The 16,577-nt window shown below is 36.7% G+C and overlaps 1 protein-coding gene across 1 annotated transcript in view; it reads right to left on the bottom strand.

Moving 5' to 3' along the window:
- The window catches only part of LOC129072570 (probable ATP-dependent RNA helicase DDX60), a 93,494-nt gene that overhangs the window by 22,200 nt on the left and 54,717 nt on the right, over nt 1-16,577 (bottom strand). The window contains exons 23-28 of the mRNA XM_054576073.1: nt 12,921-13,025; nt 12,258-12,386; nt 10,865-10,989; nt 6,309-6,467; nt 3,898-4,045; nt 1,797-1,949 (exon numbers count right to left, since the gene is read on the bottom strand). Of these exons, the coding sequence (XP_054432048.1) occupies nt 1,797-1,949; nt 3,898-4,045; nt 6,309-6,467; nt 10,865-10,989; nt 12,258-12,386; nt 12,921-13,025 (819 nt within the window). The remainder of the gene's footprint in view (nt 1-1,796; nt 1,950-3,897; nt 4,046-6,308; nt 6,468-10,864; nt 10,990-12,257; nt 12,387-12,920; nt 13,026-16,577) is intronic.

Raw genomic sequence — 16,577 nt, 5'->3', positions numbered from 1 at the left:
CTATTTTAGATACAAGATATGCTGATCAAAATAGATGTGCCTCTTTTCCTCAATCCATAATCATGTAGAAAACTTTTATCTCCAGCTGTTGACTTTCAAAATAAATAAATAACATTATTTAAGAGACAAGCTAAACAAAGTTGTTAATGATATTTTGGGGTTTTTTTCCAGATTACAGATTTACCCTTTATTTATGGTGTCAGATTTTCCTCAACATTTATTTAAGATCTAAAGACTAGCAAAAGAGTAGCAAAATCAATCCCAATCTCTCTCTCCCCTCTCCCCTCTCCCCATATACACAAATAGGATACACATCATAGAGTTATAGCACGCAGCTATTTAGGTATTAAAGAAAGGAAAGGGGGCCAGACATCTCATTAGGCTTTATTAACCCAGAGGGCCTGCTTCACAGCCACTCCAGGCACCGGAGCAAGCGGAGAGCGCCGGCTTTCCAAGCTCCCTGGGTGACAGCAGGCCTGCTCCCTGCTCCCCCAGATTAATGGCAAACACAAGGGGGAGGAATCTACCCTTTTAAGGGGAAATGTGGGGAGGAAGGTGAGGGGCAGGATATGACAGGGGCTTGAAACCTAGGAAGATCCTAGAAAAGGAATGGATAAAGGGAGGCACCGGCAAAGCCCCGGGAAGAGCCAGCAAAGATACTGGATCGTTTGGAAGAAAGCCTACTTTCTTCCAAGCCCAAGAAAATGTAACCGAAGCTTAACAAAGGTCCAGGCGCTTTCTCCCTTCAGCCCCTGTAGGGACGGGAGGAAGTGCAGTCCAATCACCGCCCCCGGGTACAGAGACGATGCTGGACCAATGGAGCCTCGGATGCCTGGCTAATGGCACCGCAGCTCTGGGTCCTTGCCCTTGTCCTTGGCTTCATGGGCACAAATGCAGGCTTGTGGCCCCAGAGACTGGAATTCTTTTGCAGCGGGATGTGAGCTAGCTAGTCGTGGATGAAACATCACCTAAACGCTTCTTTTGTTTTTGCTCCTGTAAATCTAGCCACTATACCTCAAATCCTCCTATGCGTGTGTCCCCAAAATATGTTTCCTGTGGAACTGTGGAAGAATACTATTTCCTCTGTCGATGATACGAAAAAATTTAATATAGATAATTTGAAAACTCTTTTGAAATATTACTGAAGATCTAAATTACTAGGAAATGATATAAACTCTCTTTGTGAATTTATCCAGACTACCCCCATACATCCTCATGGGACATAAATAAAACATAACAAGGGTTTGGTTTGCAGGCTATTTCAGGAAATCTTCTTCTTGTCCACTATCAGTGATAAGAAAGAGCGTTGAGGAGTGACACATCTAAAAACTCTGCCAAGATATGCAGTGGGCTGTGAGGAAGTGATACATTCTTGCTCTTCTCTTAGCTATTTTGAGAAAAGATCTGATCAAAGCACTATCATAAATGTTGTCCAAGCCCATGAGAGAATGTCTGTAGCTAAAATTATATGAACAGCTGACCAAATTCCCTAGATATTATAAATTAAAAAGGCAAGGGGTTTTTCTAAGATCAGCATAGGCAATTTAATGACAGAAATATTTGGAAAAGTATCTTTATAGGGGCTATTTTAGTTTCATGAAAAAGAGGTAAACTGAATGACAAACTTCCAATCCTTCCCCTCAATTAAATGAGATGGGAAATATGCAGTCATTTCAGGAGTCATTTTTAAAAAAGCCAATTAGATGAGGAAAAAAGTAGTTATTTTCCCTTTTTCAAGGGATATACCTCTTTATGTCGACACAACTTCAAATTTTAGAATGCAAATATTCACCGACCTTAATAAATCCTTTCCTAAAAAGAATTTCAACGAGCTGTTTTTCTTTGAAGTTCAAAGACCTGTGATGATATCCGATGCCCCTTTCTGCCAAGGCCTTCAGTTCTGCACCTTTTCTTGTGAACTTTACTCGATTGAACACCATCTGCAAAATCTGAAAGAAACAAAAGTTTTAGGGATTTTGATCATTTTTATTTAATTTTCATTTAAATCAGAATACAGTGTTTAGCCCTGGCTGGCATTGCTCAGTGGATTGAGTGCTGGCCTGCGAACCAGCGGGTCACCGGTTCGATTCCCGGTCAGGGCTCATGCCTGGGTTGCAGGCCAGGTCCCCGGTGGGGGGCACATGAGAGGCAACCACTCCAGGCACCAGAGTGAGTAGGAAAGACTGGCTTTCCAATCTCCTCAGGTCACAACCAGCCTGCTCCCTGCTCCCCCAGATTAATGGCAAAAATAAAGGGAAAGAGTCTATATATTGATGTTTCCCTTCCTCTGTTTCTCCCTCCCTCCTTTCTCCCTAAACATAAATAAATAATTTTTTTTAATGTTAAAAATAAAAGAAACACTCCCTAATCTGTGAACAGATCTTGCACTGTTCCACCAGGGCCTACCCCCCACTGCAAGCTGTAGGGGTGGGAAGTTCTGACAAAGCAGTAGATAAGAGATCCAGAGGCGGTGCAAAGGTAGGACCTCCATGTGCCTAAGAAAGGTCAGCTCTCTGGTGGGTCCTGATGAGTTCTCAGGGACAAAGAGAGTTCTCCAAAAAGACAGAACAGGTTCCTTACCCTGTATAGTTCAGGAATGCTTACTTCTCACTGTAAATTGGTCACAAATGGCCTTAAAAATACTTATGCCCAAAGGAGGCAATCCACTTGTGTACAGTTACATGTACAAAGATAAATACTGCTTATGAGGAGAAAAAGAAAAAATAATCCCTAAAACACTTTAGGGATATAGTCATCCGTTCAATGGATTATTAAGGATCTAACTAAAAATGATGATATAAATACATGGTCATTAAAAATGAAGAGACCATGAAGTTTACAAAGAATGCACACATGTATACAATAGAATGGACATATGTACAGGGTGGGACAAAGCAGGTTTTTACAGTTGCTCATATGGAAAATAAGACAATAATTAATAAACAGTAACACAAGAATAAACTCTGTGTTTTGTATACTCACAACTGTAAACCTATTTTTCCCTACCCTGCATATGTATCGATACCTTGTGTGTATGTATTTGTGTGTGCGTGTGTGTAGCCACAAATAAAAGATATAAATATTTCATGTCAAAGGGCAATGATTACTTCTGATTGATGGCATTGCTTTTCTTGCTACTAATTTGTATTTTCAAATTTGTCTATTATAAGCATGGATTATTTTATCTAAAAAAAGTTTTAAAGAAGAAGTGGCATACCACTTGTAGATATTTTAATACTTTTTTGGTGGGATGTTTTGACTACAATATAAAAAGCCTCTGATTTTGAGAGAGTCTATGTATATCATTTAAAATATATTGGACTACAGGTACCCAAACATTCAAATGAGGCACATGAGATTGAAGTCCAGAATTCAAGCTGTGAAAAACAGTATCACAGAAACAAATAATGAAAGGGTAGTCTCCCAGGGGTTAATTGTAAACAAGCAAGAAATAATCTATAAAGCACTGGTTGGTGTGGTTCTGTGGTTTGAGTGCTGGTCTGCAAACCAAGAGGTTGATGGTTCAATTCCCAGTCAGGGCACATGCCTGGGTTGTGGGCCAGGTCCCTAGTTGGGGGCACGTGAGAGGCTACCAACTGATCAATGTATTCGCACAATGCTGTTTCTCTTCCTCTTTCTCCCTCCCTCCCTCCCTCTCTAAAAGCAAATACATAAAATCTTTTTTTAAAAAAGAATCTATAAATCCTAATCCTCTCCTTTTTAGACATGTTCTGCAGAGCGCTTAAATGTTATGTGTGGCCAGGAGGACATACACAGAGATGTCTATTCTTGTAGGGATTGCATTTAGTTATTACATTCAACACTGTCTACCACTGAGAAGTAATGGCTGGTGAGAGAAATAATTTCTTGGAGAACTATTTCATTGGAAGTGCTTACCTCAGGGCCCACTGCTTTTTGATCAGCATATGTACACTCCGGAGGGATTTCCAGGTTCTTCTCTAACATCTTGACTAGATTATCATGTTCAGCTTCGTATAGTAGGCTTTTATCCATTTTTCTGGGTTTCTTCTGGCTTTTTTCATCTCTGTTCATAAAAATAAATTTTAAGTAAGAATTTGGCCACTATAAGAAGCCCAAGGCTTCCCAAATCTTCCTCATAACCCAGACATTCAGTCTTACACACATCTTACTATCCTGACTGAACCTTCTTCCTCTAATGCACTTTCTCATTGGCCTCTGGAACTTCTTATCCCTATAAAAAATTCCCTTATATAAGCTTATTTTCTCTTAAGGTTTACTACCATTACTGCTGTAAAGAACCCTCTTGTCAAATGTTTCCTTCCCTTTTTGCTATAAGGAGCCTTCTCCCACATGACCTTGATAAGTGGTCCATTTTCTAAACTGATGATCATTTTCTCTTTCTCAGCCTTCATAACTCTAGGCTTGAGAGTAAGTAGGTGACCTCTTTGTTCCATATTGCCAGTTGCAGGCCATTCTCCATCTCTGTTTGCGGTGGATGCTATAGCTGCTCTGAGTTGATTGCTAAGGGCTCTTGGCTGCACAGTTCCCTGCAGAATTGCCCTCAACTGACAAGTCTCTTGGAAATTCCCAGGAGGTTACAACCTCTCTTGGGAATGGGGAAGTAGCCCACAGCCAGTAACTCACTGATAGGAGGTATAGAAGTCAGCCACCTTGACTCAAATTGGGACAATTTTGTGGTGCCCCAGATCGTTCTGTTGGACCAGGCTGATGCAATATTCTAGGAAAACCCACATCCTTGCTCATCTTCATGCTTCCCTTCCTTCCTTACAGCCCCTCATAAGCACACCACTTCAATAAATCCCTTACACAGATATCTCCATCACAGCGGGTGCCACTGGGGAATCTGACCCATGATGTCACTACATAAACCCTAGTTTAGATAACCCTGTGTCACCAGACTGCATTATCCCTTATTGCAGTGCAACAGCCTTTTAGAGATTCCCAGATCACTTACCCTTTCTTGGATCTTACAGTATGCCTCTTAAGTATGCATATAAGACAACTCCACATATGAGACGAGCTCACTTTTATCCCATCATCAAGTATTCTCACCGCCAACTAACATAACCCTTAACTCTGGGGAGAGTGCCAAGACTGTGCCAAGACCTGGTCCTGATGTCTTCGGAGTGGGGACCAGAATGCAAATGGAGGCCCACCTAGTGCTGTCTTTTGAATCAAGGTTATAAATTATGACTTTTAAGTGAAGGTTATAAATTATCAAGTAATACATTCTATCCTTCTACCTTGACAAATATAGCTCCATAAAAATTTGGAATTTAAAAAGGTGAGCGTGAGCTCTAGGTGGACATGCCTAAGCTTCACTGATACACAATTTTATGGGAATGGATGCAGATGGAGGAAGACCAGAGAGGAACTTTCTAAAACACAGGGCCCTACTCATCCTCAGTATAATGATGGGGCTAAACAAGGTATTAAAACATTCTTTATCTTTTTATAGCTTCAATTATTGGTCACTAATTCAACTTGAAGTGGTAGTTACTAGTGAACTGGAAAAAAAAATTGTCTAATTATAAGATCAGCTGCTGATCTTTAGTTACACCTCCTAGGTTGTCCCTATCTGGCCTTTTCATATTCTAAGCAAAGAACAAGGAAGGCTATTGAGTGTGGGATCATTTAATCCACTTGAAATTAGCAAAGTCCTTTGTCAGATAGATTGGAAAGTGGTGAATCTTAAGAAAAAAAGTCCTCTGCAAGGAAGACAAAATGAGCGTCTCAGGTCTGCAGTGACTAAAGAGGGAAAAGGTGGTAAAGAGAATAAACATTCTGGACATCGAGTTGTCAGAATTAGACACTGAGAACAGGGAAGAGGAGTCAAAAGTGCAAACTGCTACCAAGCATAAAATTTGCATTATGGTCCATTCTCAAGCTCATCCAATGCCACATGAGATTATGATGACATCAGCAACACTTCCATATTGTGGCCCAAAGCAATGTGGTAGACTTTGTTTACACCTTCTGAGGGCTGACTGAGAGTAATTGAGTAAGTATCAAAGATGTGCTTATTTTGAGGAATGATTATGTCAGGTATATATTCTAACCCTACTCATAGGCTGTGGTCTTGCCTCCCTGACGCCCTAAATGAGACTAATTTATGCAACTTAGAAATATATAAATATTATGGCTACTTATTTTTACACTAATCTCCCACCCAAATTTACTTAATTTGCAAACATACCCAAGCAATAACTAGAACTTCTTTGTTACACATTCAGTCTATGTTTCCCACTGGGATTTGTGAAGTATTTTAACCTTTTAACCACCATTTTGTTTAGTTAGATACTTACATTATTTTTTGTTTCTCAATGGATTTTTTAACTTTCCGCAGTTTGTTAGCCATATTATGGGTTTCTTTATCAGCTTTGGGATGCCTTTCTCTCTCTTGCTTCTCTTCCAGAAAAGCGCTCACACTTTTAGCTCTCTGCTCTACATCTCCTAACTTGAATCTGGAAACAAAGGAAACAAATGCTTTTCTTGAAAAGAAAATCGTATATAGAATACAGTCATATTTCCATTTACTGCTATCAGCCTGACACATACCTATTGAGTTTTTAATATCCACCTTTATCAGTTTTATATTGAATAGATGCACAAGGTGTTCTGCATCAGCAGACTCCTTAGTAACTATGTCTTAGTGCATAGGATGTTCCCCTCTGTGTCCCAGACCTTACTCCTGGGACAATGGCTATGAGAGCCTGTAGAAATTTTTCCTGTAGGGGTAGTCAGACACTCCACAGGCATGGGATAGAAGGCAATGGATTTTCTCTATTTATTTACAGAGGAGAGATGCCTCCCTCCCCTCATGAGAAATGAGAGAAAAATTTTTAAACAAAACATTTTTGTTCTTTTATTTACTTTTATTGTTGTGGTAGTTGTTCCTGTATTTAATTTCACTGACCTTTAGGTCTGTCCATAACAGAGTCAAAGGCCCTTACTGTTAAGTAAATATACTTAAGTTCAGATTTCTTGATAGCCAAATCATTTGTGAATTCTAGTGTCTTCTTTGTTTTTTTCCCCAGCTTTATTGAAATATAAGTTGTATAAATTTTAAGTTTACAACATAATTTGATACATGTATGTATAGCAAAATGACCATAATAATATTAGCTAGCACCTCCATCACCTCACATAATTACCTTGTCTGTGTGAGTGTGTGGTGAGAACATTTAAGATCTACTCTCCTTTTGCCCTTCTCACCCAGCCCCCAACCCCCACCCCTCTAATAGCTGTCAGTCTGTTCTTTTATCTAAGAGTCCAAAGGGAAAAAAAGACTCATAGGCACAGACAACAGTATGATTATTGCCATAGAGAAGTGGGGGTGAGGAGAGGTAGAAGAAGGTAAAGGGGGGATAAATGGTTAAATGGTAAAGGAAGGAGACTTGGGGTGGTTAACTCACAATAGAATATGCAAATGATGTGTTGTAGAATTATATACCTGAAACCTAAATAATTTTATTAATCAATACTTCCCCAATAAATTCAATTAAGAATAAATAAAATGGTAAAAAAAAAATCTAACCTCCTAGCAACTTTGAGGTACACAATACAGTATTGTTAACTATAGTCACCATACAGTACATTAGATCCCCAAAACTTATTCATCTTGCAATAAGAAGTGTGTGCCCTTCAAATAATATCTCATTTCTTTTCCCCCTGCACCACCCCATCCCCAGTCCTTGGCAACCACTAATCTACTCTGTTTCTAGGAGTTAGGCTTCTTTATATTCTATATATAGGACGGAGAGAATAGGAGAGAATCTTGGGTTCTCACCTTAACCTTTTGGAATGTGACAACTTTTTCTGGAGACCAGATGAACCCCAGATGTCGCTGGCCTTTACAATCCACAAATATACCCAGAGCGTGGACTTTGTATCTTTTGAAATGTAAGCGCTTAGGGCCATAGTGATCCAGATTTCCTGGCACTTTGGGATTTAAACTACAGACTAGGCCATTCAGACCCGAGCAATTAACCAGCCAAATTGCTGCAGGTCAAATTCTCCTTGTATGTGAAAAGCAAAATATTTCTAGGGGAAGTAAAATCAAACATTTTTTTTCTTTTGATCATATACATCGCCCTATATCAGGAATATAGAGCCTTTCACAAGAATACTGAAATAACCACTTAAGCATTATTCCCCTATGATATTCTAGGAGCAAAGCTCTGTGCCTGGAAGGAGCTGAGAGCCACTATCAATTTACTAATCATGGGCCTACACAACAAAGTTTTTTTAAAATGTAAATTATAAAGCAAAGGGCTTGTCTAAAGTCTTGACAAAACAAGCATGAACAGAAAATGTTATCTAATGAAGAGTAAATAAATTGACACACTGGTGAAGGAAGGATTAAGAAAGTGGCAGTCTATGCCACATGACAAGAAATTTTATGTAGTAAACAAAATAGTAAATATAGTAAACCCTCTATTTATTACATCAGACACTATTCTAAATGTCTTAAATATATTAACTTACTTAATACAACATCTCTGTGAGGAAGGCACTATTATGATCCCTATTTTGCAGATGAGAAAAGGGAGACATAAAGAGATTAAGTGGCCTTTAAGATCCTACACTTTGTATGCAGCAGTCTGACCTCCCAGCCAATGTTCTTTTTTTTATTTTTTTATTTCATTTATTTATGTATTTATTTGAGAGAGGGGAAAGGAGGAAGAAAGAGAGGGAGAGAAACATTGATGTGTGAGAGGAACTTCATTTGGTTGCCTCTCACACATGCCCAGCTAGGGACCTGGCCCGCAACCCAGGCACGTGCCCTGCCCGAGAATCAAACCTGCAGCCTTTCAGTTTGCAGGCTGGTGCTCAACCCACTGAGTCATACCAGCTAGGGCTCAGTGTTTTTAACCTTGACATTAATGTCGCTTCTCTTTGTACTTGAATGCAAGTCCCTATGGCCTAGGCATAAACTGTGTATTAAGCAATGTAATTTTCATCATGGTATTTCATTTCTTAAAATGGATCACATGGAAATAATTTTTTCTCTTAAATCTCTGATAACCATATTATGCACATCTGCCCATAATATGTTACAGTATTGTACTGATTTCATAATTTATTTTTATTTTTAACTCCAACCCTATGTATTATTATTTTTTCATCTCATTTTGCAAATGAGAAGACTAGGGCTCAAAGCTGTTAAGCAGCAGTCTAGAAGTGACCGAGCTGATAGGGAGCAGAGGTAGATTCCAAACTTGGGCCAGACCATGAAGAATGCACACACTGATAACAGTCACTAAGCTCTAACCATGTTCCACACATTCTTTTTTTTTCAGAGACCAAATTGGAGAAGGTTGACAGGTATGCTACTATTGGAAAAGCTCCCAGCAGTATAGATTGAGTCTTGACAACGCCTCAGATTTGCTGATGACCTGGGGCTCCTTAAGTCTAAATAAAACTGTATAAGACCATGGTATGGTATGCTTTGTAGAGAATCCCAAATTCCATAAAGATGTGTCAAGATTCAACTCCTCAAGCAGAATTAAACTTTGGTGTTTTTGTAAAATACTTTACTTTCAAATATTTTAAGTTGGCGTATCTATATAAATAATGAATCCAGTTATTTTTGGATTTCTATTTTGTAACTAGGCTTCCAGAATTATCCCAGAGGTACTGAAACATGTTTGTAAAGTAGGTGAGCTGTGTAGCTTCTTGGTAGTTCAGAAATTTATTTTTCTTGTCTCAGCAATAAAGGTAAAGGAACAATTTTATTGCATTCCCCAAAATACAACCTTACATTCAATATTATCATTATTTTAAATATACATTATAATAATTCATTACTATATGTCTGTTTATGTGTGAACAAATTTCATTCAACTTTGCCACTTGAGCAAGATTCTGTGGCCTTATTTATATGAAGCTTCCATGGCTTACAGTAGTTTGAAATTGCCTAAAGCAAATGAAGCATTCTATTCTTACCTCAAAATATATGATCATGGTTAATCCAGGATATGGTATTATTCAATTAATAAATTATACTTTGGTATAATTTCTACTTTATCAAAACTGTTATTATATTCAATTTTAAGCTGTTTCATGTTATATCAATATAAAATTTATCAAGATATCAGTGTCTGAAACTTATAGTTATCACAACTATAAATTAAAAACAATAAACTATCCCACCAATAAATACTCTGGCACATTGTAAGGATACTTTAATTTTATGTGGGATATTTGTACACATAAACATTCTACCTGTTTTACAAAGAACTTAGGTATTTACTAAACCTAGATATTTATTGAACCTAGATATGTAAGGAGACCTTGAGAATAATACAATAGTTAAAAGAAAACAAGAAATGGAAAAGGGAACTAAATAAAGAAGGTAACTTGTAATAGCTCAAGCAAAAAGTGTTTTATTAAGAATTAAACTACAAAGGTGTATTTTTAAATATTTATTGTGATAACAAATGGGCACCAAAAATAGTAATGATACTATATTACAACAGTAAACTTAGTAAAACTTTCCTCAACTTAACCTACTCAACAAAACAAACAAGCAAGCAAAATATATCCAAAGACATTGAACTAAAGAACAAACTGACAGCAACCAGAGGGGAGAGAGGGGAATAATAGGGAAAAGAAAGGGAAGGGTCATCAAGGAACACGTATAAAGGACCCATGGACAAAGACAAAGAGGGGAAGGATTGAGGGTGGAAGTTGGGGGTGGGTGGGGCGGGGGAAAGTGGTCGTAGGAAATTGGAGACAACTGTACTTGAATAACAATATAAAAAAGGAATGAGTATAATACAAATTATAAATAAAAACAGTTTAAATGTCTTACACCCAATAAATTTAATTTAAAAATAAAAATAAATACATGACTTACAAAAAAAATAGTGCTGGTAACTTCTCCATTTTCCTTAGCTTTTCAACAAGAAGTGGAAACATTTGTGTCATGTTTTCTGAACTAACACCCAAACTGGGACTGAGCTTCCTCAGGACCATTTTGGCCTGCAGGAATAAATAAATAAATTATTTTTTTAAGTTCTTCATAATAAAGGAATTACTACTTTTGACTAAAATATTTTCATTGTTGCCTCATCTCTGTTGCTATGATTTTTTAAAATTACATATGATAAAAAATAATTATATGATAAATCTTTGTAAAGAAGCATCAAATATAGAAATCAATACACTAGAGAACAAAAAGACAGTAACATATGTACATAGACATATGTGTAATGTAACATGCAATTTTTTAAGGCAACACCAGTGAGTTTGGTAAATGATGCCAGTTTCACTATGGCAGGAGGTGGGGTGAACCAGTTTTCTCCATGTCATAGAGAAAAATCATTTCCAAATACATTTTAAAGATTTTTTTAATGACAAAAAAAAAAAGCAGAAGAAAATCTAAGTTAATTATATTATGACTTTGAATGGGGGGAGATAATCTAAGTTAAAATATAATAGAAAATAATCACATGAGAAAAGTCTAATATATGTCAATCCCCCCAAATCAGAAACTTCAATATGTGGTAATAAAGCAAATTTCAAAATATAAAGACCAGTAACTTACATAAAATAACTTATATGAGCCCAGGTTAAGGTTTGTTTTCTTTTAATCCTCAATTGAGGACATGCTCACTGATTTTAGAGAGATGGGAAGGGAGAGAGAGAGATACCAACATGAGGGGGCACACATCAATGAATTGTCTCTCATATGCAGCCCGACTGGGAATCAAACCCACAATCTAGGCATGTGCCCTGACCAGGAATCGAACCTGTGATCTTTTGGTTTACAGAACAATGCTTCAACCAGCTGGGCCACATAGGCCAAGGCGCCCCAGATTAAGGTTTTAATATACAGATAGTACATACAAATTAAAATAAAAATCATTTAAAAAAATTTAAGACAAAAAATTGAGTAAAAATTTCTTCTCAGATACTGGTAACCGTGACTCCAATATCTATATTGCCACAACATCGAGCACACCGACTGTGAATAGTGGCAGCTCTGTTCTTAACATCTGTGTCATAACATCTATCGGGAACTAGTGGCTATTGGCACATATTTTTAGGAGGCACAGAGGATGAGACAAAGACCAATTTCTTTTTTCTCTTTTTATCCTATCTCAGAATCACTAGACTTCGTGTTCAGCTTAAAATCCTAAAACGAAAATTAAAGATTAAAAGAAAAACAAAAAAATTGTAATCATTGAACAATGCAACTGAAGAAAACAAAGACAGCATGCTTCACCAAAAACATTTGTGAAAATTACCTCCTCTACATTGCCATTTCTAACCCAATTTATTAATTCTGCCTTTAAGCTCTCTTCATATTTTCTAGCATCCATCTTCTTAATGACTATTTTATTCTTTAAATGAACGAAGTTCTCTGGACACAACTCCTTGAAAAGAAATACCACAAAATTAAATAAAATCATGCAAGAAAATCAAGTGTTTCTTAATTATTCATTTCCTCAACAGAATTACAAGCTTCTTGAAAGTACAGACCATTGAACGTTTTTCCCCCCATTGTTTCTAGTACATAAAATGAAAAAAACTCTTCAAAGGAAAGAATGAAGAGCAAAGTCAAACAGATTAAAACAGGCAGCAATTAGGGTAAAGAGAACAAAGGGGAATATGATGAAAGAAAATGGAGGTATACAAATCCAAGAGGTAAGAGGAAACTAAAATCTCTCAAGAAACAGAAAGAAGAAATACTTTCAGGAATTAGTGACATTCCATGTCATTAAAGTTAAACATACAATGTTAGAAAGAAGAATGTCTGAGAAGGGGCAATTATATTTTGGAAAGAGTCCACTGATAATTTTAAAAGGTCAGATGCAAGTGATTAGAAAGGGTAAGATTTTGTCTTTCTGAACAGTAATGCTGCCATCCACTATAACAGAATTCAAATTAATTCCGTAATTATTATTTACCTGGGCCCTGGGCCAACTTTCCCAGCATTCAAACATGACATCATAAAGCTGGATGGTTTCTCGAGGTGAAAGGATAAGATCAGAAGGGAATCCATATCTTTCAATCTATGGTTAAAATAAAACCGAAATTTTTAATATTCTCTTTATTTCATCTTATGTTCAAACCTTTGCCTCATAGTCACCATCATGAACCCAAAGACACTGAAAACAGCATTTTAACTAAAATGTTCAAATGCTAATTAGTGCTAAATACAAACAAAATACTAACCCAGAGTGTCCCTAATTTACTGAAATAGAAACAAAGAAGACCTCCAAAAAGTTATTGTGTTATTTCCTAGGACACATTTTCATTCAAATTAGAGTACTGGGAAGCTACAATGTTTATGGAATCATTTTAGGCTAGAAAACAAGACCTCTACCTAGCAGCTAAAACTGAAATTGGTTTAATTAGGAATATGATTATTTGTTTTGAGTACCAAGCAAGGCTAACAGTGGCAAATTTTATAGGCTGAAGTTCTAAGATCAGAAGTGGGTCAGCTCTGAAACAAAGGCTATCAGATCACTTTTAAGACACTGAAAGAAAGTTCTCTCCAGGTCATGAACTTGATTCCACTTTAAGCCTCCTGGATGTGTAAGTTATTAACTTTTCCACAAATATCTTAGTTACTTAAATATACTTTTCAGATATTTTCCACAAATATCTGAAAAGTATAAATTTTAAAAATCCTGCTTTCAAAAACGCTGTGTTGTAGTATTTTCTACTGGTTTCAACCACTATTACCATGTATCAATTGCCTGGTAAACTATGATCCCTGAGATGTTAATAGGTATTCTTCAAAAGAAAAGGCGGGGGTTGTGTTTTCACAGATGTTTTATTAAATAGGTTTTATCAAGATTTTGCATTGGAAAGGTTCAATCTCAAAGAAGGGGCTACAGTATGCAGATTTTTCCAAAACTATTGGAAAGTAAGATATTTGTTTTTAGTAAATAGCTATTAACAAGTTATGAAACTTACGTTTGGAAATTCTGGGCTAAAAAAGCTGTTCCAAACACAACACAATTGAAAAAAAAATGTTTGGCAGAATGGAAAGGCAGTAGATTCTGAAACAGAAGATCTAGTTCTAATTCTACCTATAAATGCTAGTTCCTGCTCAATATAGGAATTAAAATATCCGTACTCTCACCTTACAGACTAGTAAAATCAGACAGGATACATATATCAACACACACTTTTCAAACTTTTAAAACTAGTAAATAGGTCCTGAAGATCTAATGTTCACTATAGTGATTATAGACAAATGCTATATTACAAACATCAATATGCTAAGAGATGAGATCTAATTATTCTCACCACAAAAAGAAATGATAATTGTGTGGCTTGATAGAAGTTTTAGCTAAGGATACAATGACAATCATATTGCAATATATGAATGGATCAAATCAACATGTTGTATATCTTAAACTTATACAATCTTACATATCAAATATATTTCAATTAAAAATCAATTAGACTTGTAAAAAACTATAGGGTGCAAATAATTGCATGGAATCATCATTTAGCATCTCTTAGTTTGAGCATTGAAAGCTAGCCCACATTCTGCCAAAATAATAAGTGAATACATTATTTTGGAATCAGTATTTTGTTCTCTATTACTACCTGAAAGCGGTAACTCATTCTAAGTTTAAAAATAAATAAATCCAAGAATTACCATAATTTTCAAGATTTAAATCTCTTTTGGTCACTAGAGCGCTTATGATTTCTTAGGTCTCTTTAGCTTATACAGAAGCCTCAGTTGCCTCATTGCTAAGACGAAGGAAAATCCTGTCTATGATATAGCTTTGTTGTAGGAATTAAGTTAGACACTATACATGATGAGCCTAGTAAAATACCTGGCTCATGGCTGATGCCTCAACTGTTAATGTGATTAATTAACCTACAGTTCTTAATTTTAAAAATCATTTTAGCAATTCTATGGCCAAAAACTGGGAATTAAATTTGGTGATTCTCCACCATACAGTAACTAATGAGCTGGCAAAAACTGAGCCGGTCTAGGTAGAAAAGAAAGAGACATAAAAGGTTACAGTGTATTATAGAATTGTATACTTGAAATATGTCATGAACCAATGTCACTCCATACATTTAATTTTTTAAAAAGTCATAGATTAGTATCATTCTTCACTTATAAACACAATAGTATAATAGCATGATGTTATTTTTGCAAATCACATTGCCTCTAACTCTATAGGTGGCGGTAAACACTGACCCATGCTGAACAGAGCGAGGCACTAGTTCTTTCAAGGACTTCCTGGGGACTTCCAGGAGCGAGCAGCTGTTCCTGTGTGGCATAACTGGTGGCAAAGGCCAAACGCTGCTCTTTGCCAGAAGCAAGCCCTACATAGATGGAAGGCAATCCCTCACCTCAGTTAGACTAAGGTCAGCTCACTGGTTCTGCCCCACCCCTTCCCTTCGGAAACCATTTCGATAATACAGCTATAGAGGAGAGGATCAAGGTGGGTGGTTCTTCTCTTTATGTTGCCACAATTTATTATGATTTTTTTCTTGCCACTCAGTTCTTTCATGCTCACCTGAAGTATAATACATAATGATTTGCTCATTTGGCAAGGTCTACTTGCTTTTTTATCACTGCTACTTTAGGAAGTATACTTTAGGAAGCATCCTATATAAACACATGTTACACACACAGTGTCAAAACATATCTAATAATGTCTAAGCCTTTGTGTTCATCTTGTATTCCTGTTGCAGAAGCCTACAAGTCTTAAGAAGATTCATATAGCAGCATGACCTTTGCAGAAGTCATATGGGGTCAGAGCACACTGTAGCAGTTTGCTGCTTTCCAGTTACTCCATTAATAGCTACTGAAAACAGAGGAAAGGCACTTGGACCAAAATGCTAATCTTGTCAAGTACTCCAAACCACTCGACATTGCTACTTAACAATAACCTGCCTTGAACCATTGTACCCAAAATAAATATTTTTTTAAAAATACCATGCTCTTTTTAAAATGCCAGGTAATGATGGGGAAAAGAAAAGAAGAGAGAAACGGGTGTAATTATTTATGTGTGGCTTGTCATCCATATTGTAGTTTGGAGGTTTGGGTTACATCACTGGAATTTTGTCCATATGTTAGTTTTATTTAGATTTTGGATTGGGCCACTGCAACACAAAAATGAAACATCCATAGTAAAAATCCAGTTAGAAAATCACAATCATTAAGATTCATTCAGTTGCTTTTAGAAGCCATTGAATCATAGCGAAAATTCTCATTCATTCCCTCATTCAGGTATTTGTTCAACAGACCACTCAGAATACTGGGTTAACAAGAGCTTCAGTGGCCATTCCTGAGAGTAGGATGAGAAAGCAGGCTCTGGAATCAGTCTGAGATTTCATCCCAGCCCCACCACTTACTTAGGACAACAGTGAGTGAGTGAGTGAGTGACTGAGCGAGTGAGTTAAGTTCTCTACGCCTTACCTTCCTCATTTGTAAAATGGGAGTATTAATACAGCATCCATGCTAAAAGTGTTGTGATTGTTAAGAGACAAAATATGCAAAATTCTTAGAACACAAATCAAGTGTTTAAGCTGGCTATCTTTATTTAACATACATTTATTAAACACGTTTATATGTATAGCCGTTC

This window comes from Pteronotus mesoamericanus, unplaced genomic scaffold (genome assembly GCF_021234165.1).
Source record: "Pteronotus mesoamericanus isolate MK-2021 breed Mesoamerican mustached bat unplaced genomic scaffold, CSHL_Meso_final contig_32, whole genome shotgun sequence".
In the NCBI taxonomy this organism is placed as follows: Eukaryota; Metazoa; Chordata; class Mammalia; order Chiroptera; family Mormoopidae; genus Pteronotus; species Pteronotus mesoamericanus.
The sequence above is the reverse complement of the archived record's forward strand: the minus strand, read 5'-3'. Positions and strand labels throughout refer to the sequence as shown.